Consider the following 22,150-nt stretch of genomic DNA (forward strand, 5'->3'; position numbering starts at 1 on the left):
GCCTGTAATTTTACAAGCATGATAGATCAAAGGCAAATTTGAAATGTATTTTCAGCATGGTTCTCAACTACCATGAAAAATTGTAGCATTACTGTACATCTTCAAGCTTTTTGTCTCAAAGGGCGACTTAAACACTATGTTTATCATGGCTTGCATGCTGGCTGTTTGGCATGCAGCACATGGATGTTTGTCCTGTGCTAAGGCAATGCAGGGAAGACAGCGTGGCCAAAATCTCAGGTGGAATTTAAGTTTTTATGTATTTGTTTGGCTTTGAGGTACATTCCCAGGTGTGATTGCGACCATGGCCAGGGTTTTATGGACAAGAAAATCTGTATGGACTGACTCGTCTGGAACAACCAGAGAAATGGCTGTTAAGTGTATAAAGACAATGGTAATTTTGGTAAGGTTTAAATATAAATAACGCTTTAAAAAAATAAAAAAATAAAAAATTGTCTGTCAGCCCCGAGGGCCGGGCCCGGCCGCGCCGCCCTGCCCAATGGCAGCGGCGGATGTTGGCGGGCCGGGCGCTGGCGGCGTTGCCACGGCAGCGGCGGCGGGGCTGGGCCGGGCCGAGCCGGGCTGGGCTGGGCCGGGCCGGGCGGGGCTGGGCGCCGGTGGCCGCGGTCGGGGCTGCGCCATGGAGGGGCTGGAAGGTGAGGGGCTGAGGCGGGCGGCGAGCGGTGGCTGTGGGGTGGCGAGCAGGGGAAGGGGCGGCGGCCCCGCGCGGAGCCCGGCGGGCAGGGCCCCGCTTTGTCTCCGGCCCTGCCTCGCCGCCGCAGCCCGGCCGCGGGTGGGGAGGGAGCCCCCGGGTCGCTGGGGTCCGGGGGGGCTTCGTGGAGGCGCTGCCTAGTTATCTCTGCAGGCGGAGGGTTGAGCTGGGTGTCAGGGAGCGCTCATAACGCTGGGGGAGCGGTCAGTCCGCTGTCTGTGTGCTTGTCGATGCTATGAGCAACTTTATGCTGTGCCAGGTGAATTCAGGGGTCCTTGCTCTGCGGAGTATCTGTCGGTATCGGTTTGGGGTTCCAGAAGTTGCAGCTCGCCTTCAGGATATGTCAGTAGGTCTGTCATTATGGTGCTTTATGAGCTGCTTTAGCCATATTAAAAAAAAAAAAAAATGCAGGCCTGTTCTGAGTAGCTGTCGCAAAATAGTTATTAAGGCTTCCACCCTGTGCCTCACTAAAGGTAACTGAGTGTTTAAACAGGAGGCAGCACCAGCTGGCCTTTGTTCTGCGTCCCTTCTAGTGCAGTTGGAGAACAGAGGTAATTCTCAATGAATACCTGTCTTCTTTCCTTAATAGAGCTCACAGTCAGACTGTTCATATGCCTAGTGACTTCAGCAAAGCAATAAATCTGGACATGATTTGGCATTCAAATCCAAAAAGGTTCTCTCTTATTTAATTTACTCTTATGCCTTGCTTACTATTAATGCCTATTAATTAAATCTGAGAGGCAGTGTCCAGTGCTGTATCAAATAATTCCTTTTTTGTCTCTGACTGATGACAGTCCCATGCTGCCTGTCCAGAAAGGGAAAGCCTGCTTTAATTTTGAGTCAGCAATGTGTTTGACTGCAGCTGGGGCTGCATATCATCTGCAGCTCATCAATCAATTGGTTTGGCTGTGAGCTAGCTTAGCAAGGCCAGCTATGCCAGCTGTGTTTTATAAGCTCTGGTACCTTCATAACAGACAGTGGGAAGAAAAATGATCTACAGGTTACAGTGGAAGCCTGAGAAATGTTGTTCTTGGGGTAGAATTTCTCAGTGTTCTGACTTCTGGAGCTGGTTTACCTTCTCTTTGTATTTCAGTAGGCACAGGGAGTGGTAGGAGGAAGAATGTTAAATTGTAGAGCTAACTCATGTTTGCTCTCTGATGCTTTTCTTCAAAGTACTTTCAGAAGCTGGGCTTATCAAAGTAATGTTGTTTTCCGGGATGTGGAATGTTCTTTCTGAACACTCAAGATTAATTTAAGAATAGCTTAGGTAATAATACGTTTCTAAAACTCGAGATGACCTTTGGTTGTGAAGACTCGCATCCCACCCTGTTATTCAGTGTCCTTAAGTATTAAAACTCTTGAAACTGAGCAATATAATTCTCTGTATCTTTGTGGGTCAGTTTGTACTTTTTTTCTTACTTTAAACATTGCCAAAACACAAAACACTTTTTTTTTTTTTTTTTTCCTCTTCAAAACATGATTTATCGGTGTTGCTTGAGCTGCAGTGTACATAAGTAAACAGGGCTTTTGCACAGTTTTTCACTTTAAGCTGTCTCTGCACAAAGATTGGGCTTGAATGTGGTTTGTGTAGGGAGGCAGCCTCAAGAAAGGAAAATGAAGGCAAAGCCAATAGCAATAATGAAATATTTCACTTGGACATCATGCTTTTGTTGTTATTGCTTTACTGGCATCAGCAGAACGTTGCTGCTGGTTGCCATTTTAGATTAAGTCTGTACTTAGGAGCACACTTCCACAGTCATATTTATTGCATGTTGAAGCATGGGCTGCTCCTGAAATCTGTCTCTGCCCATTCCCTGTCTTGGGTTGGGGCTTAGCAAAATGAATTCCCAGAGCTGATCTGTACAGCTGGTGCCGGCAGTTCTGAGTGTGAGGGATGTAATTACGGTGGGGGGCAGGACTTGGGCTTTTGGCTGCAGCCTGCTGGCATGTTTTTATGACTGTGGAAGGCCCCCTCAGGCTGGGGATGCTTGGCCTGGGCTTTCAGCCTTCCAGAACTGGTGCATTAATTTTCTGAAGCTCAGCAATATAGATGTGGGATCTATTTCTGATTGTGCAAGCATGCTTCTAATAAGAAATAACTTTACCCAGTTAATAACAATTCTTTCCATAATGTGGAGAGATGACTGTGTTTTAATTGGTTTGTGGATGTGCACTGGTGACATTTAAAAGCTGATTAATATTTCTGATGTTGTGATTGCATTTTTCTTGCAGTGTGCAAGTTTAAATGTTCAGTGAAATAGCAAAGTAAGTTTCTGTGTGACTTAAATGTATCTTTCCAAATTCACCTTTTCTTTTTTTTTTTTTTTTTAAAGTGTGCTTTATTATTTTCTCTGTATACCAGCATTGCTGTATTACTACACTGATACTGAAAGTGAAATTTAGGATTGTGAGCTTTGTAAAAAGGAATTAGTGTGCACACGTCATTACAAGTGACAAGTCTGATGTATACTTCAAACCTTAAATCTCATGTTCCTAGTGTGACGTTTGTTACTCTGTCACTTTCTCAGTGTTTGGCTGTATCTCAATTTTAATTTAATTTACTGGTGAAAATGCTTAGAGCGGTAGACTCTCTGTGCCTGCAAAATACAGTAAGGTGAGCTGAAAAGCCCTGTCCTGGGCAGTCCAGCACGTGCTGAATGGCAGGACCGATTTTGACGGGCCAGCATGTGCTTGTGGCTGTCACTGCTGGCTGGCAGGGAAGAAGCTGTCACTGTCACATCGGCATGTTTGACTGCTCTCCAGTCTGTTGTTTTTTTTCTGGGAGGATGCCGACAACAGCTGCTTGAGCTGACGAAATGCCTCTTCTCACACTTGTTCGCAGCCCATCTCAGCGGGTCAGTGCTGCTGCTGCCTGAGGAATAAAGGGCACGGGGCAGCTGTGTCTGAGGGAGAAAGTCCAGCTCCCTGTGGTAGGTAATGGCTGTGTTTGCCCAGCCCCAGTGGCCACCTCCAGCCCCCGCTGCTGCAGCTGGGGCAGGCTGGTTGTGGCTGGAGAAGGACGGGTGGCTGCTTGCTCAGGAAATAGCCTGCAGTCTCCAGCCCAGAGCTTTCCCTTGCGGGTGCCAAGCAGGGACTGCTGTGATTAAGCATTTAGTCTCTGAGCAATCTGGGTGTGCCCTGGAGGTCTGTTAAGAATAAGGCTTGCTGTATAGCACTGTCTCCCAGGAGCTGGGACCTGTGCTGAAATAGCATTTGCCTCTGGACACTTCGCTTACCCTGATTGTGGCTGACGTGCCCCACCCCAGATGGTTCAGGCGTTCTGCTGTGGGGTTTTGTGTGCTTGGTTTTACTCATACATGCTTGCTTTCACAGAATTTCTGAAAGAGCCAGTGCCCACTCTCCTTTCCTTTTTTTTTTTTTTTTTTTTTTTTTTTTGTCATACTGCAGGAAATTATTTCTGTTTGAAAACAAAATATTAACGTGAGTTTGCTTTCCCTTTAGTGTACATCTTTGTCTTGCCTCTCTGGATGTGTCCTTACTTTGGCAGCCATTTTCTGAAGCTGCATTTAAGAGAGCTTTCTGCCTTTTTGTTACTTTTTTTTTTTCCTGAAAGTGTGTTTCAGGCAGAATTAATTTTATGGTACTGTTCTGAAATAAGCAAGCTGGAAACTACTAAAGACATTTTGAAATGTAAAACTATTATTAAGGTATATATATTTTTAAAAGGTATGTGTATTTTTAAGAATCTGTTACTCTGGTAGCTATTAAAGCACAATTATAACTATGACTTTGCATCAAACTGCTCTTTTACATATAATTGCACCTCTGCTGATTGATCTAATTTTTACATTTAATATGCTGAATAACTGTGGACATTTTTTACTTTTTCCAAGGCAATTATATTTTTTGTTAATATTTGTTTTGGAGTAGAAACTGAAACAAAGTGTTTTACTTGAAGAACAATTCTGAAAACTAAATGTAGGCTTCTGTGATGGGGGAAGTGTGTTATAAGAATATATTTCATTTTTAAAGGAAGGGAAGTAAAATGCATATACAGGACTTCAGCTGCTTCACATTATTGTTTCTTCAGCATCTTAGAGCTAGTGGATCATATCCCTGTGTATTTTTAACTTAAATTGCAGAAACTGGCTTGATCTCGCCATTGAACTCAATGGGTTAAATGAAGTGGGAAAAAGAGTGTATTTTACCTGCACACTATGGTGTGGTTATTATCAAAAGCTACTGTTTCATTTCATTAAAAGCTGGTTCCAGGACTGTGTTCAACAGGTGATGGAGGAGAGCTTACTTTTTAAAGAAATTCCTTAAAAATAATATACTGAGTACTATTATTATAGATGGAGCTTATTATCAACACTGTTTTTACCACGCTGTTGTAGGCTGTTAACCAGGCAATATTCGGACAAACAGGCAGGCTTAGGTAGGGACTGTTCTGTCCAAGTGCTTTTGAGTAGTAGTAATGCGTGCAGTTAGTAGGAGCTGCTCTGAGTTGCCTTGGCGTAAGGTCAGAGCCAGAAGACCAGTCTGGCTCTGCTGTCATGGTGCTTGCAGCTGAATGCAGGAGGGCAGTGAGCTCATGATGCCAAAACAGAATTCTTTAACCATACATTGATTTTTTGCAGGTCACGTGCTTGCTAGTGGTTGATGTTAAAGCTCATTAACAGAAGACCAAATAATGTATTCAGAAGTCAAATCGATCAAATAGCGCTATTTAGTTGCTGTGGGCTTTGCTGTGTTTCCGTATGCATTACAGGGGAAGCTCTTAGAGATTTTTTCTGGTTAGGTGACATGATTGAGTGCCTCTCCCAAGTGCCTGTATGTGAGCACTCAGCGTGAGGAGTGGTATGGAAGGGAGGATGCTGGAAGATGGGAGAGTTGGAGGTCTACACACAGTTACAGGGCTATGGTCTCTCTGGGATCACACGCAGGTGGTTGCGACTGCAGCGCTGCGGTGGCTGGATACGGGCTCTTCAGGAAGAACCAGCTGGATGGCAAGCGGGGAGGCTGCCTTTTATGTGGGAGAGCAGCGGGAGTACGTGGAGATTTACTGTGGGACAGGTGAGGAGCCAGCTGGGAGCTTATGAATCAGGGTTAGCAGGCAGACCAACGTGGGACGTGTGTGTCTGCTACAAGCCACCTGGTCAGGAAGAAGGTGAGGTCTCCTTCAGGTACCTGGAAGGAGCCTCAGATTCACAGGACTTGATCCTCATGGGGGACTTTACCCACCCTGTTACCTGCTGGAGGGGTGGCACAGCAGGGCACAAACAGTCCACAATGCTTCTGGTGTGTGTTGCTAACAACTTCCTGACCCAGGTGATCAAGGAGCTGACAAAAGGAGGCACTCCTGAGGGACCTCGCAGCCACAAACAAGGAAGTGTTTGCTCAAGATGTGAGAGTTGGGGCACCCTTGCCTGCAGGAGGGACCATGAGGTGGTTCAATGAAAGATCCTGAAAAGAGTGAGTGGGGCAAAAAGCAGGATCACAAACCTGGACTTCAGGTGATTCTGACCTGTTTAGGGATCAGCTTTGAAGAATCCCATGAGATACAGTCCTAGACAGAAGAGGATCCAGGAGAGCTGGTTATTTTTAAGAATACTTAGTATGACATCAGCATGTTTTCACATCAGAAGTTACACTTCGAACAAAGAAGGGAAGAAGGCAGGGTAGACAGAGAAGAAGGAAACACACCGTGATGTGAGTTGTGCATGTGCTGCTATTACAACCATTCTTGACTGCGTGCAATTCATTTCTCAGTCACAAAAATAACTTCTTCATAGAATCCTCCTCCAGGTTGTCACTTTGAGGCAGTGGGGCTCTCCTTGATATTATTTTCAAGGCAGTAATACAGAACTTACCATCACCAGACTTGTGTACAGTGCAATAACAGCAATTTTGACAAATATAGTATACTTGCATTGTCAGGCTGGAGAGCTAACATAAAAACATACGAGGTACTATGAAAGCTTTACTGAAGCTTTTCAGCTTGAAGAAATTGAAGTTTTGCTGCTTTCTGTTATCTTTTGGAAGCAGAAGTGACAGGTTTACACAAGATTAAACTCCATTGTCAATACAGAATTAGATGAAGAGTTCATCAGTCTTTTCTCTAAAATTAAGTGCAGATAGAATTAGACAGACAGAAGTAGATTGGTTTGCTCTTTATTGTGAACAACCCAATTGCATAAAAACTTTAAAGTATACAAAAAGTTTGAATAGGAAGAGAGCTTACTATGATTTCCTCTTCCTTTCTCTGACTCTTCCTACAAACTATCATGGACTACGAAGGATTGGCTTGGTGGGTAAATCATTCCCATCAAACAGTCTTCAGCAATGTATTGCAAGTACTGCCCATTGTTAAGCAGTTTGATGTCCTTTTTCATTTTTTTTTACCTCAGAAATAACTTTATCAAAATATCAAAAACTTACAGAACATCCTGTTTTCAGTCACCGTTGGTGTACTTTTTTATACTTTTGTACATGAATCTTTTTGTTATTCGGTGCTCATAAAAATTTGTGTACTAAGCTGTTTGGACAAGCGTTTCACTACCTGTATCACTGCATCAGTATTTTTGGGGGATGAGTCTTGTTTATGCTATTTGTCACCGGTCTTTTCTGTGATGAATGCTGTTAGATACTGTGTTGATTTAAAAAAATACAACCTGGTCAGTGCTGATTAGAGGACATAGATTGGAGAATGACAGCGTAGATGCTGTGGCTTGATGATGCAGTTCCGCAGTTACTGAGGGCGCTTGGTGTGCACTGAAACTTTTTTGTACCTGAAGTGTACAGAACTAAGCGGAAAAAATGATTTGCTTTTAAAGATGGGATGGGAGTTGTGCTAAAAGTAATAAATGAAAAATTGCAGAAAAATTTGGCGAGCACTCTTTGACTACTGACTTTCAACAGTTATAAACCACTGGGGTTTGAGTAGGTGATCTTAAAGCTGGAAATTGTGCTGGAGTGTTTCTGCAAGTTTGACTGCAGTGAGGCTTGGTGGTTCTGAACATCACAGTTGTCTGACCAAAGACATTTAGTACTGTCATTGCTGCAGATAAATTAAAGGTTTTGAAGGATAGGCAAACAGCTTTCACAACATGACAAAATGCTGTTATTAAGGCTAAGTGCTGCTTTAATCTCTGCAGCCTTGCTTCTTTGGAGCATTCTGCATTTTGTATCTAAGCACAGACAAAACATGGGAACACGAAGCTTTCCAAAAGAGAAAACTGTGACGAAACTTCAGTCAATAGCTGTTCAGCAGTACTGAAGGCTTCTGCTCCCTCCAGGTGTGGAGTCTGTTTACACTTCTTAAATCTAAAACCTGATAGTAGGAGCTAGCATTGTGCTAGCTTTGACTGTATCAGATCAACCTTGTATGTTGCCCCACAGCCCTATATGGGTGACCATATTCAAAAGGAAAGCGTTCAGTAACTTCCCCACAAGCGGGTAGGAAAAAAATGAAAGATCATTGTACTCAGCAATTAGCTCATGGAGGCAGAGCTCTGACAAGGAGTTCAGAAATACAGGTGGTAAGAGTCTGAGAATTAAGTAAAGAGTGTTGGTAATAAAACTCCCAGTCAATTTGTTTAATTTGGACAGCCAACATCTCAGTAAGTTGAACTCTCTTTTTAAGAGCTGGTTTCAGATAGGCAGTAGGAGAGTAGGGTATAAAACTGTGCATCATAGTGCTGGCATCACTTCAACAGAAATACTTCTTGAGTTGGTATAGACATAACCATTCTGAACCTAATTCTCTTCTCCTGAAGTGTGTTTATCTAAACGGTAATAATTATGTCCTTCTCTAAGTTACCTAAATTTATTCATGTTTAACACCAGCATGTAAACTGCTCATGATAAGTGATATTACAAATGGGGAAAGGAAAGGGAAATGTAGCTGCTGGGTCTTGGTTTTTGGGTCTTCTGTGGTTGTGTAACCAAAATAAGGGCATTCTCTGCATTGGAAAGTAGCCATGGCAGGAGGGATTTCCAAGGCACAGCCATGAAGCTGGCTAGTGAATTCCTGATTCATCTTTAGGGTTGTATTCCTCATACAACCCGGAGGACGTATGAAGTACTAGAAGAGTAAGCTAGTGCTCCTTAGCAAATTTGTTGCTCGTATGATTCATCCTTATTTACTATCATTTGGGAGGCTTATATGTACTGAGGAATGGCATATCAGGAAAAGAGTTCTCCAAGACTTCTAAATTCAACCATCCACTGCTAAATTTTCAGTTGCCACTTCAGAGAATACTTTCCTGAAGTTATTAGTGATCTCAATACAACCTGTTTCTTCTAACTGTTGATTAGGGAGATAAAAGAAATAAATCAGTTCATTTTTTTCTCCTAGAAATCCCAAAGTTTTCAGCTATACATTTTTTTGCCTTTGTTTACTCCTTTTTCATTTTATCAGGCTAAAAACACTCAGGATAAGATTTTTATGTTCTTACTGCTTTTTTTTTTTAATCATAGTTGTGCTGGAAAACTATGGCCAAAAATAATTAATTTCAATGAAAAAGATCATAGAATCAATGTTGGAAAAGACCTTCAAGATCATCTGGTCCAACCATCCCTTACCACCACTGTCACCCACTAAGCCATGTCCCCAAGCATCCAACCTCTCCTTGAACACCCTCAGGGACGGTGATGCCACCACCTCCCTAGGCAACCCATCCCAGTGCCTGACTGCTCTTTCTGAGTAGAAATGTCTCCTCATTTCCAATCTGAACCTCCCCTGGTGCAACTTGAGGCCATTCCCTCTAGTCCTGTTCCTAGTTACCTGTGCAAAGAGGCTGACCCCCAGCTCCCCACACCTTCCTGTCAGGTAGTTGTGGAGAGAGCAATAAGGTCTCCCCTGAGCCTCCAGACTAGAAAACCCCAGCTCCCTTAGTGGCCCCTCATAGGACTTGTGTTCCAGGCCCTTCACCAGCTTCGTAGCTAGCCCTTCTCTGGACACACTCCAGGGCCTCGATGCCCTTCTTGCAGTGAGGGGCCCAAAACTGAACACAGCACTTGAGGTGTGGTCTCACCAGTGCTGACTACAGGAGGAAAGAGAAAGGCTGCCCCTCGGTGACAGGGACTGCCCTCCACCTCCCATCTTGTTTTCTGGGTTTGTTTTTAACACTGGTTTTGAGGTAATTTCATTCTATTCTTTATGGAAAAGAACAGAAGCAAGATGCATCTTCAGACCTAATTTCCATGTGCTTTCTGGTGTAATCAGGTAGGTGCGCACAGAAGTTACCATGTACCAAAATGGCTGTTTTGCAGTTAAAATAATAATAATGAATAGGGTGGTACCTACCACACAATGCTGCTTGTAATAACAGAAAATTACTCGGATACAGAAACTCAGTCCTAGTATAAGAAATTGGCCATCTGTAATTGCTTACACACTACTATTTTGAATCATCGTAGAATCATTAAGGTTGGAAGAGACCTTCAAGATTATCTGGTCTAGCCATTGCCATACTACCAATATCACCCACTAAACCATGTCCCTAAGTGCCAGATTATCCTCTTTATTGCTAGTGTATGAAATAGTAACTTTTAACATTACTGAAAAAATGTGTAAGCATTTTTCTCTCCTTTATTTTGTTCATTTGTGTCACTCGTTACTTACATAGCTTCTGTGTAACGAGTATACAGACTGACTGCATTAGGTATCTAACATGAATGTCTTCAGAAAAAAAAAAAGCTTTCTACCAATTCTTTTCCAACTTTAACAATTTCAATCCCATGTTTTGTTTTAAATAACAATTTCAATCCCATGTTTTGTTTTAAAATTACCACGTTTCTTGTTGTTGTAGCTCACCTCTTTGTAAGGGAAGACTTGGAGCCCAGGAGAGAGAAATGTTAAGATTTTATGGATTTTCTTTCTTTTTTTTTTTTTTTTTTTTTTTTTTTTTTACTTTAAAAAAGGCGAAAATGAGAAAGGAATGAAGGGATGAGTGTGCAGATCTAAACAACTGTGGGCTTCCCGTTTTCAGTACAGCTTCAACTTTTTTTTAAAGTAACTTCCTTTTGGTTTTGGGTCAGTGATCTGTACTATGGGGAGGAAAGGGGTGGCAGTAACAACAGCTCCTGGAAAACATAGCTTTGCCTGGCAGCGTGGAATGCTTCAGGGAAGTACAGCTCTGTAACTGTAGCTGCAGGCAGTGCTAACTTGCTTTCCTTACTACGTGTTGGTATGTCGTGTGTAAATACTGCTAGAGCACTGAGCGTCTATCAAGTCACAGAATGGCCGAGGTTAGAAGGGACCTCTGAAGATCATCTTGTCCAACTCCCCTGCCAAGCAGGATCACCTAGAGCACTACTTTATTTTATTTTATTTTATTTTTACCCTTTTTTTTTTTTTTTTTTTCCATGGGGAATTTAAATGCAAACTTGAATTCCAGAGTTGAGTGAATATAAGAATGGGGTGGAAATCCATTCTTCATTTACTAAGGCAGATTTTTGAAATAATTCTTTCAAATTGTTAATCTTGTATTATTTTAAGATCACTATTTGTGATTTATTTCAGCTACTTATTAAAGTAACAAGTGGCATCACTTTGTATTTCCCTGAAATACATCTCTTACTTGTTGGTAATTTCTGCAAAGCTGAGAATTAAATTAGAATAATGTGATAATAGAAAGTTGTTGTGTTTTTTCTTCTTTTCAACAAGACTTTGCAGTGATGTCTGTTAGCATTATTAAGAGTACATACCTTGTATTTTTTGATTGGGAGAATTGAGGAAAGCCTGTGCCATTCCAACTTCACCCTTGGGAAAAAAAAAAAAAAAAAAAAGATGAGGGCAGGTTCCAGCCATCTGAACTATGTACGAGCAGCTTGCATGTTGCTACTTGTGACTAATGTTGTGCTCGTGTTTGAGATTTTTAAAGAAAGAGGCCTTTGGAAAAAAAATCAGACATGATTATTTAAAATAGAGAGGGGAAAAAAGAAGTTCCCATTAAGTGTTGCTAACATGAAAATATAAGTCAGATGGAAGAACAGAAGGAAATCAAGATTTATCTGCAATGTCTTCTCTTTCCTAGTTTCCCCTTACTTGTGTGCACGTAAATATGCTTGCATTTAGATGACAGAAAAGGAAATTTAATTATGACTTCAGCTTTAGGACTCAAAATTGCTGTCAGTGCAGTCCTGCTACGGTGTGATAGGAGCCTATTCATGTCTACATGGAGAAGGTGTATAAATAATGAAAATATGGTATGAACAGAAATGTGTTAAACTGCAGAACACATTTTGTATGACTTGTTCTTAAAACTTGTTGTACTATATTGATACAATTGATACATCATGCATGTTTACATACTGATAATGTATTTCATTTGAGTAATTGAAAAAGACAGGAATAGATGTAATAGTTATGTATTAGTACCAGAAATCTTATTCAATTTTAGCCTTCAAATTTTGGGAAAAAAATGTATTTCTGGGGAACCATGGCTGCCTGAATCTGCATTTGCTTGCCTTGAAACATTTTGTTAGTTAGTTAGTTTGTTTGTTTGTTTTTAGGATTGGTTCTACAGTTAATTGACAAGTATGTATGTTTAGCTGGAAAATGGTTTTCCACTGAGGAATCGGGAACAAAAAATGATCAAACCTTTGAACTTCCCGATGTTCTTAACTTTTATAGTTTCAACCATTAGTTTGCCTGAAGTACAAGTCTATAGAAAGTGCTTCTGTTTTTCCAGGATAAATAGAGAGAGCTGTATCATCTGCAAATGTCAGTTTCTTCCTCTGTACTCAGTCTAACCAGTCTTAAACTTGATCCAAATTTACTGCCTCTTGATAGATGTATACACATGGTATAAAAATATTTCTACAGCTCTTGTACAGTACTAAATATAGTAGATACCTGTCATTTGGAAACTATGCAGTTTTCATCTCTTACACAGTTCCATTGCTTAATGCATACTATATGAATATACCTGCTTGCCTAGACTCGGATACTTTGGCTTGTTAGTCTTTTATTTATTTCTATAAACCAGTTGTATGTCAAGTATAATGTTTACATTTTTGTACCAGTGCTTGAATTGCCACTTCTGAAATGCTTATGTAAACCATCAGTAATAACCCGTATAAAGTGGATTGTAAAAAGAGCCTTCAAGAATTTTTCTTTTGAAGAGCAAGTGGAATAGTTTAACTTAATAGAAATAAGTAATGGGATGTGGCTTCCATGTGATGCTGTAACAGGTGATTCTCTTTCAAAGACCCAGAAATATCCAGTATCATTGCTCTCCATGTCTGTTTGAGCTGTCGATATGACACACAGTGAATCAGTCATATGCATGCTGACATCTCTTTAAAAGTGCAGAGTGTCATGTTGTAAATCATTAGAATTCATGCCAACTTGTTACTGGGCCTGACTGCTTCGAAAAGTATGTAAGGACTTGCATATTAGCTTTCCCTTTCTGATCTGCACAGCCTCTGTATGGTTCAAAGAATGCGTACTTTTACAGTGACAGCTGAGGTTAGCAATCCAGGAAGATTTTTTTTTTTTTTTTTTTTTTACTGCAAATTTAAACATTCTTGTGGAAGTATGCTTTTTACATTTTTTTCTCCTTTTTTTTTTTTTTTTAAAGGTGAGGTTACAGTGCAGACTGGAGATCTGTTGCCATGTAGGATTTGTGGAAGGACTTTCTTTCCAGCAGCACTGGTAAGTAGCATGCGTACTGTTGGCTTCCAGGTCTGATAAGTTAACAAGAGTTAAGCAATGGTTAGTATAGCTAAATAAAGTAAATCTAGATGTTTGTTTTTTCAAATACTTAAAAACCAAGACAGCTGGAATTCTTAAGTTCCTTAAAAGAAGGTGAATTTTATTTCAGCATCCCATCATATTCTGAAAATTAGGGTCCTTATAAAAGCATCTGCTCTGGCCCCACAGAATTATTCCTGGTCTCTGCAAATGTAAGCCTGAGCATCGTGCTATCTTATCTAGTAATTGAAGTGTTCTGCTAGTTGTCTTCAGAATGCCCTCCTCTTCAGTCTCAATAGAAGATGGATTGTCCTTAATGTTAATATGAATTTCAGACACTCTGATCTGTTTTGCCCCTAAAATGCAAATGCTGCCTACCTACCATCAGTTTTTTATTTGCAAGGAACATTTACAGGTGCCTCCCTTTTTTTCTTCCTCAGTTCTTGAGTTTTTGTGATCATGTATATGCATTTGTGAATTCCTGTAGTTCTGTGCAAAAAGTAATGGTTGGCATAAGTATTTGAGTGAAAGCAGTCTGATTGTACTCATCAGGAGAAAATTCTGCATTTTTCTTTATTTCTTCTGCTTATAGAAAAAGCATGGACCAATTTGCCAAAAAACTTCTGCAAAGAAAAGGAAGACGTTTGATTCCAGCCGACAGAGAGCAGAAGGAACTGACATTCCCACAGTAAAACCTCTTAAGCCACGGGTATGTTACACTCTATATGTAAACTACTCTGGTGGTTTACTCTGCATGTGAACATTTTAGGCAAAATATGTATGCTTTATAATAAGGTTTGTTTCTGCTGGCAATTTATGATAAATCAAGTAGGATCTGGAAGAAATTTAACCATAATATTGTGTATTAAAATAAAGGATGTATACAGTAAGAACTTCAAACACATAAAGTTCTTTCTTTTTTGGCTTCTTAGCCAGAACCTCCCAAAAAACCATCCAATTGGAGACGAAAGCATGAGGAGTTCATAGCAACTATACGAGCAGCCAAAGGACTTAATCTTAAAGATGGTGGAAAACTCCCTCCACCACCTCCGCCATCATATGACCCTGGTATGTAAAACAATTGAGTTTCTTAAAAGACTTTTTTGTAATTTAAACAATTCGTAAAAATTTGAATTGAAATGGATTTTTTTTGGAACACAGTATTAGTGAGTTCATAAAGATTATTGTATTTCATTGCAATGTACTGAAAACTACAAAGGATGCTAGCCAGTCACAAGACAGCATCTGCTTAGGGATAATCATAAAATAATTCAGTTGGTCTTCCCATGTTGACTGATGCAGTCACTCCATCAGAGAAGGCCACTGGATTGGATTTTCTATAGAAATAGTGCAGAATAGCCTGAAGATGTTGAGAAGGTTCAACCCGATTTACATTGAACTTGGCTGTATATGTATACTGCCTGTTTTTAATTTGATTAGTTTGTATAATGCTTATATTGAATCTTAACAGTTCTTCTGTACTGACTGTATTGTCTGGCTCTGGGCAAACTGCTCCAGGTGTCCATGCTTGAGCAGGGGGTTGGACCAGATATCTCCAGATACCACTTCCATTCTCAACCATACTGCAACTGTAATAGCCAGGTGGCTGTCTGGTGCTAAGCATTTTACAGAGGATGAACATAAAATCCTCATACTTAAGAGTACATGTTAATCCTTTATTGTCTGATCTATTTACTTTAGTGGGCTTTGGAGGTCTTCTGTGGGAATTCAGCCCTGCCCTAGTTATAAATGGCCTTTTTTTATAATCTAGGGGTTTCCATAGTTGCTTGCTTCATGGATTTCTTCTTATTAATATTACTTTTTTTTTTTATTTTCTGTCTGGGCCTGTCATAGTTTGATCATGGTTATTAGTTCTTTTACTTCTGACTTTCCATCTATTAAGGTACAGTTTATGTTTGAGTGTTCTGACGGTAGTGGAGTTTATGTAAAAATAAACGATTGCTGTTATCATATGAGGTTCCCATGCCATCGCTTCTGTGAAGGCTGTGTTCTTCCCGTGGCCTTCTTGAGTCACGATTCATAGTTTGCCAGACATTAAACATTTGACCTATTTGAAATTTTGTTTGTTGTAAGGGCTAACTATTTAAACTAGATCAGCTGTATTTGGAGTAGTAACATGTAATCTCAATCTTATTTTGGATTGTATAATGTCTAATTCATTCTGGAGGCAATGACTGTTGAATCTTTGTTTTCTTTAATAAATTTCTAAAATCACCTGGGAACATACTAATTTAAACTGCTGTGTTTGTGTTCAGCTCTTCCAAAGTAGATGTTTATGATTTAGAATACCATATTCTGAGGAATTAATTCAAAATTCATATCTCTAAGCAGTAAAATATCTATCTGAAACTGCAGCCCAAATACTTTACTGTTGACAGGCAGTATGTTTTAAGGGGTATATTTCCAACACACAGATGAGGGACTTTTTAGGATTTTAAATACTTAGCCTTTCGTGTTGTTTTGGTTTTGTTTTTTTCCCCCCCCAATGTTAATATTTCCTGCAAGCATTACTCTTCATAGTATGACTAAATTTATCTTGGGGGAAAAAATAATGCAGACAGCAATTATCCTGTCTCCTAATTTTGGCTGTGTTTTCTTTGATTCAGGTCATCTTGTTATATTTCTGGTTCTATTAATTTATTTTTAAATGGTCATTTCCAGTATTTCAGTTGGTATTACTCAGTTCTTTCAAAATTGCCAGAGGAATAATTTGTTTCTTTAGCTTATCTGTATGGGAAAGGTTTTAACGTACTTTCATATCTTGAACAAACTGAACTGTATTTGTGATTCTTTATTAAACCTCTTCTCTTCTCTACTTCCTGACAGCTGAATTCCCAGCCATGTCCACCTACCTCTTTGGTCACCTTCCCTGCTCAGTAGCATCTCTCAATGCGTTTCTGATTTTACATAAGTTGTTTCTGATTCTCAACCACTCTTGTCCTTCTTATCCATCAGCCTGGTGTGTTACATGTGGACAGTAATCTTTTCCCTAGTAATCTGTGTTTCATTTTCAGATTTAAGCGACGCTGATTTTCTTTGGGGCTGATGTTGGTCTTCAGAAGTCTTTTAAATACTTTGTGTTTTTTGTTTGTTTTTAAATAACACTTGTTAAAACGCATTATTAATGTTAGGATTTTATGTTTTTAAGATTACATTCAGTGTCCATATTGTCAAAGGAGATTTAATGAAAATGCAGCCGACAGACACATCAATTTCTGTAAGGAACAAGCAGCACGTATTACTAATAAGGGGAAACTGGCAGCTGATACCAAAGGGAAGCTTCCTACTAGAACTCAGGTGAACAAAAACATTTTTCTTAAATTGTAATTTGCATTGGATATAAAATCAAACTTCTTTAATATTTTGTTGCCCTTAAATTAACTATTTTATTCTGTAATGTTGTTGTTTTAGACACTAAAATATTCTTTTATTAGAACCAAAGCATGGAAGAGGTGTTTTGTTTCATGTGAGAGTTGCAACTGGAGATTTGTAAATCAGATGGCAGCAGTTGAAAAGCTTAAAACAGTCATAGATGTAATTTGGAGATTTGTGAAAATGACAGATAAGGGTAACAGCAGGAAGTGTAATTGTGAAAATGACAGATAAGGGTAGCAGCAGGAAGTGTAAAAGTAGTTTTTGTTGACAGAGTTTAATTTCTGTTGTGCAAGTCTTCTGAATCCAGTTCAATACTGTTCCTTAAGTGGACAAATAAAAATCATAGAATCATTAAGGTCGGAAAAGGCATCCAGGATCATGTGGTCCAACAGTCTACCTACCACCAATATTACCTGCTAAACCATGTCCCTAAGTACGACATCCAACCTTTCTTAAGCAACCCGTCCCAATGCCTGACTACTCTTTCTGAGAAGAAATCTCTCCTCGTTTCCAACCTGAACCTCCCCTGGCACGACTTGAGACCATGAGACCATTCCCTCTAGTCCTATCCCTAGTTACCTGTGCAAAGAGGCCAACCCCCAGCTCCCCAGCTCCCCACACTTCAGGTAGTTTGTAGAGAGCAATAAGGTCTCTCCTGAGCCTTCTCTTCTCCAAACTAAACAAATAAAGGTACAGAATTATTATATTTTTGTCTAAATAGAGGTTTAGAGAATTCAAGCAAATCAGGGTAAGAATTGCAATAGTTAAGTTGTGATTAAAACAAATGAAGGATTAAAGTGTGTGTGTCTTTAGTTGGTGGCGAAACTTTTTCTGGAAGCTTTGAAGAGTAAACAGACAAAAGCAGTTAGTCTGGTGATTCTTGCACTTTATTCTGAAGTATGTTGGACTGGCTGAAAGCACATGTGAGAGCAAGCAAAAATGATTTTGCCCTTGAATGTTCTTTTTAAAATTACCAGGTTATGAGGTGGTAATGTTAAGCTTGTGAGATATGTATGGAAAAAAGTAAAAGCAGTAGAAAAGTGGGAAAAAAAAAACCACAAAACATGCAGTTAAATGAAAAACAAAACAAAACCAGTAAGTTGGACAATCTTTCCTACTAGTATAATTTCTTTATAATAAACCAGACCAGCAGAAACTGTGTGACCCCTGTACCAGAAACAAGTTAGTTACTAAGTAATCATAGTTTGTTTTCTCAGCATGCCTGAGATAACTACCTATCATGTTACATAGATAGTTTGATTTAATTGCTTAAATTTCTAGGCTGTATTTTGTTACAGTACAAGCCTGCTGCAGTTAAGAAGGCGCCTTCTGCAGGATCAACACCATCATCATCACGCTTACCACAGCCAAGTGGTGTTAGCAAAACAGTTGTAGGTAAGAAATTAATGTTAGCAATTTTGCATTTATTTTCTAAATACTAGTTATCAAACTATGTTTTGAAAATTGTATAATAGCTGGAAGGATTTCTACAGTGTTGCCCAGTGATTTAAAATGAAGGAGTAAAAATTTCACAGGAGGAGCTTAGTGTTTCATGACAGGATAAGATGGCTTCTGTCTTTCAAGATAGCATTTTTATATCAATGTTTTTCGTAACCTGTTTTTTTAACTACGTATGTGATGTCTATCACAGAATGCTTTGGGTTGGAAGGGACCTTAAACATCATCTAGTTCCAACTCCCCTGCCATGGGCAGGGACACTTCCCACTAGACCAGGTTGGCCAAAGCCCCATCCAAATTTATTGTTGAACTGTAAGCATTTGTTTGCAAAATAAGTAAACAAATGGAATGGCCACAGATTGGCCCCTATCCAACAAGACTATTAAGCATGTAGGGCTCACCTGCAAAATCATTCTGTGAAGTAATGCATGATTGTATCTACTTCTGGTCTTTTTACATCAGATTTTTTCTATTGCTGTATTCTCTACTAAATTTGTACGCTGAATGTAATCATAAATTTATAAAAATATTTTGCAGATTTATTCTTTTTTATGATACAATAAGGTTCAGTATGTACATTTACTTATTCTAGACTTCTTTCCTTTTTCTTTCTGAAGAAACAGATTCAATTATTAGAATATTTTTTCCCAATTACATATTTGCTATACGCTTTTGGAAACATACTTGTTTTGTGCTAGTATTTTGTTACTTTTTAATACAAGAAGTATGTATTATATGTGTATAATGTATAATATGTCTAAAACTCTTGTTTTGAATTTTACAATAAATATATTGTTAAATGTATCATTCCAATAACAGAATCTTATGCTTTCTTATATTTCCCTTATTACTTTAAACTGTAAGGTGCCTCTTCAGGTAAAGCACTGTCTTCGTCTGGGTCCAGTGGGAGCAAAATTCAGACATTATCACCAGCGCATAAAAACTCACTGGGAATGGTGAACCCACAAGCAGGGTAAGTTCCTACTTAACGTTGTCTTTTATAGCTTATTTTATACTTATGTTGTGCTAGTTTTAGAAGTGTCTGTGGGTTATGTGTTCTTTCTGTTTTCTGCAAGCTTCAAAAGTGCAGTGGTTTGAATTCATCCTTTATTTATAAATGCAATTAATAATTAAGGAATATTGGAGAAAGCAAAGATGCATTTTGTAATGTTAAAATAACAGGAAAGGAGGTAAAGTGATAAAACTAGATATGAAAAATAGCAAGTTATAGAACAGACAAAAATGGTTGGAGTCTTTTTTTTTTTTTTCTTTCTAAAAGTGGAAGGACTTAAAGAGAAAAGGAGAAAACTACCAGGCATACTACCAAGTTACTACTTCTCTCATTTCATGAAAATAAAATAAGAGGTCTCTGCCATGGACCACAAGCCAATTGTGACAGGATCTTTCCTCTTAACACAAAAGGATGCACATCTTCGCTCCTGCCTGCTCCTTAAAATACATGAGGCAACCAATGAATGACCAGAAGTAACGCAATAGAATCCTGTGCTCTATGACAGCAACACAAAATGGTAGATGTACGTTACTAGAATTCCCTAAAATTGCGGATTTAAGACTGGTCATTATGGGTAATGTGTTTAAGGCCTCTGGAGGCTTTCTGGTCCAATTCCTATGCCCAAGCAGGAGCACCCAGAGCAGGCTGCCCAGGACGATGACCAGGCAGCTGTTGAAGATCTGCAAGGAAGGAGACTCCACAACCTCTCTGGGCAGCCTATGCCAGGGCTCTATCACTTGCATGGTAAAGACATGCTTCCCGATAACCTGATGGAACCTCCCGTGTTCCAGTTTATGCCCATTTCTTCTTGTCCTGGCTCTAGACACTATGGAAAAGAGACTGGTTCTGTCTTCTTTGCACTTCTTTTCAGGTATTTATAGGCATTGAGAATCCCCCCTGAGCCTCCTCTGCGGGCTGAACAGTCCCAGTTCTCAGCCTCTCGTCAAAGGAAATTGCTTAAGTCCCTTGATGATCTTGGTAGCCCTCTGCTGGACTCGTTGCATTATGTATAGGTCTCTCTTGTACTGGGTGGGAACAGTACTACAGGTACGGCCTCACCGATGCTGAGTAGAGTGGAAGGATCACCTCTCTTCATTTGCTAGTGATACTGGAAACCCTGCAAGGATATTCTGTAAAGTTTTCTTGGCTTCAGGAAGCTTGAAGAGCATTGAGGATCCCCAAGAAGCAGTGAGAGAAAACAAAAATAAAACAAGAAACTGATTGCAGTTATATCATTGGTGATTGAAGATGACTTCTTCCTATAAAGTATGAGTATCAATTTGGATGAACTCTGTATAAGATGGAGAAAAACAGCAGCTTAAGTTTGTGAAGAAGAAAAGACATTCTGAAATAACTCATGGGGATGAACAGCTTTAGTTATTGCATAAAATTTGTGATTTTTCATTTATCACTCTCAAGTCTTAAGAGTTATGCACAAGTGCAAATTACAGCTCTTATCCTTCAATCCGAACACCATGTAGCACGAGGATGCAGTTCTGTGCTTCCTTGCTCTGCCCACTCAAACTGTGTGGTTGAGGTGCAGGCCTGAGGGAGTGAATGTCTCTGAGGTTTTTTCTCCAGTGTCCCAATAAGCTAGAGTAAAGTGTCCTAACCATGAGATATGGTTTTACTAAAAGGCAAACATTAAGTGAGGTAAAGAGCAAAGGCAGCGGCTGCCTCCTCCAGCTGCTCTGGCCCAGGACTGCTTCTCCTGTCACCTGTGGGCCTGAGATCTCTGCCCTGCTGGGTTGGAGTATAGCTGCAGCTTTCCATGTTTCAGGTTCAACCCGCAGTAAAGCTGAGCTTGTATCCCAGGCACACACAAAGATGGGACGTTGACAAGCTGCTCACACAGGCTGCCTAGCCGAGGGTTGCCTTCAGCGAGACTCACGTAAAACAGATGTAGGCACCAAGATCCCTTCCTCCTCTCTGGCTGGTAGTGAAGGGAGTTTACTAGTACAGGCACACATGAAGCACTGTCAAGGTTCAAAACACACACATTCATTGATCCTTTGAGTACCAGCTTGGCCCCTCTGTACACCCAATATCCCTGCCCAGATCCCAGGCCTGCCTTGCAGCACACACACAGGAAAAATAGTGTGAATACAGAGTTAAGAAAAGATTTAATGATTCAGTTGTAGGGCTTGGCCAGACAAGAGTGATTGGCCCTGTTTTACATGCAGCCAGCCAGCCCTTTTATACTCTTTCCTATGTATTCCCCTTTTGTTCTACCTGTTTGCTCTTCTCCTTCTACGTCCCTTATGCCTTTGCAGAGCTCTGCAGTTTCCTGCATCATTCCAGTCTGGGGCCCTGTGATTCTTACCAGCTACAACATTCATCCTTCCTGCAAGTGGTGCCTGTAGCTTGTTAGCCCACCAAATAGTTTGACTGACAAGTTTGTTTCTTGTGATTGTCTACCAACTTAGAAGTCCTTAATCAGATAACCCTGCTGGAATAAACATTCCTACATTCTCACCTGCTCTACTACGTTAATGTGACTCACCAGACTTGATTCCTATCACTGCCTCCCTTTCTTATTATCCCTTGTTGCATTGGAAAAGCTCCTTGACTAGATACTCATAAAGGAGCAAACACTTACATACCCTTTCAAACACTTTCATACCCTTACAGCAAGCTTATGCAAGGTGGCCTTCCTGATTGTAGAAAGAGTTCGGAACAGCAGTCTTAGCAGAGGGGACAGGGCATGGTGCAGATTAAATTGACATTTCATGAACATCAGAACTGTGGAAAATGAAGGGGAGACACTGAGAGGTCAGGATGAAAGCCTTGGAAATCAAAGAGGAATGTTATTCTTAGTGTTAGATGAAGAAACACATTGGAGCTGGAACTGGGAAAGGAAAAGGGTTTTTATTTTGTCCTGTATTGTGAGACCTTTGGTTTTCTTTGCCTT

At 40.0% G+C, this 22,150-nt stretch overlaps 1 protein-coding gene and 1 long non-coding RNA gene across 2 annotated transcripts in view; both read left to right on the forward strand.

Annotated features, from left to right (window-relative positions):
• Positions 1–538: 538 nt before the first annotated feature.
• ZC2HC1A (zinc finger C2HC-type containing 1A) overlaps positions 539–22,150 on the forward strand; it is a 40,999-nt gene continuing 19,387 nt past the window's right edge. The window contains exons 1-7 of the mRNA XM_084511191.1: positions 539–653; positions 13,261–13,334; positions 13,966–14,082; positions 14,306–14,441; positions 16,543–16,691; positions 18,068–18,164; positions 19,092–19,200. Of these exons, the coding sequence (XP_084367317.1) occupies positions 638–653; positions 13,261–13,334; positions 13,966–14,082; positions 14,306–14,441; positions 16,543–16,691; positions 18,068–18,164; positions 19,092–19,200 (698 nt within the window). The 5' untranslated portion in view covers positions 539–637. The remainder of the gene's footprint in view (positions 654–13,260; positions 13,335–13,965; positions 14,083–14,305; positions 14,442–16,542; positions 16,692–18,067; positions 18,165–19,091; positions 19,201–22,150) is intronic.
• On the forward strand, positions 19,516–21,334 carry LOC311432712. The gene is made up of 2 exons (XR_014690252.1): positions 19,516–19,983; positions 20,111–21,334. It is a non-coding gene; the product is annotated as an uncharacterized lncRNA (long non-coding RNA).

The sequence above is a fragment of the Aythya ferina genome, assembly GCF_964211825.1.
Source record: "Aythya ferina genome assembly, chromosome: 2".
NCBI lineage: Eukaryota > Metazoa > Chordata > Aves > Anseriformes > Anatidae > Aythya > Aythya ferina.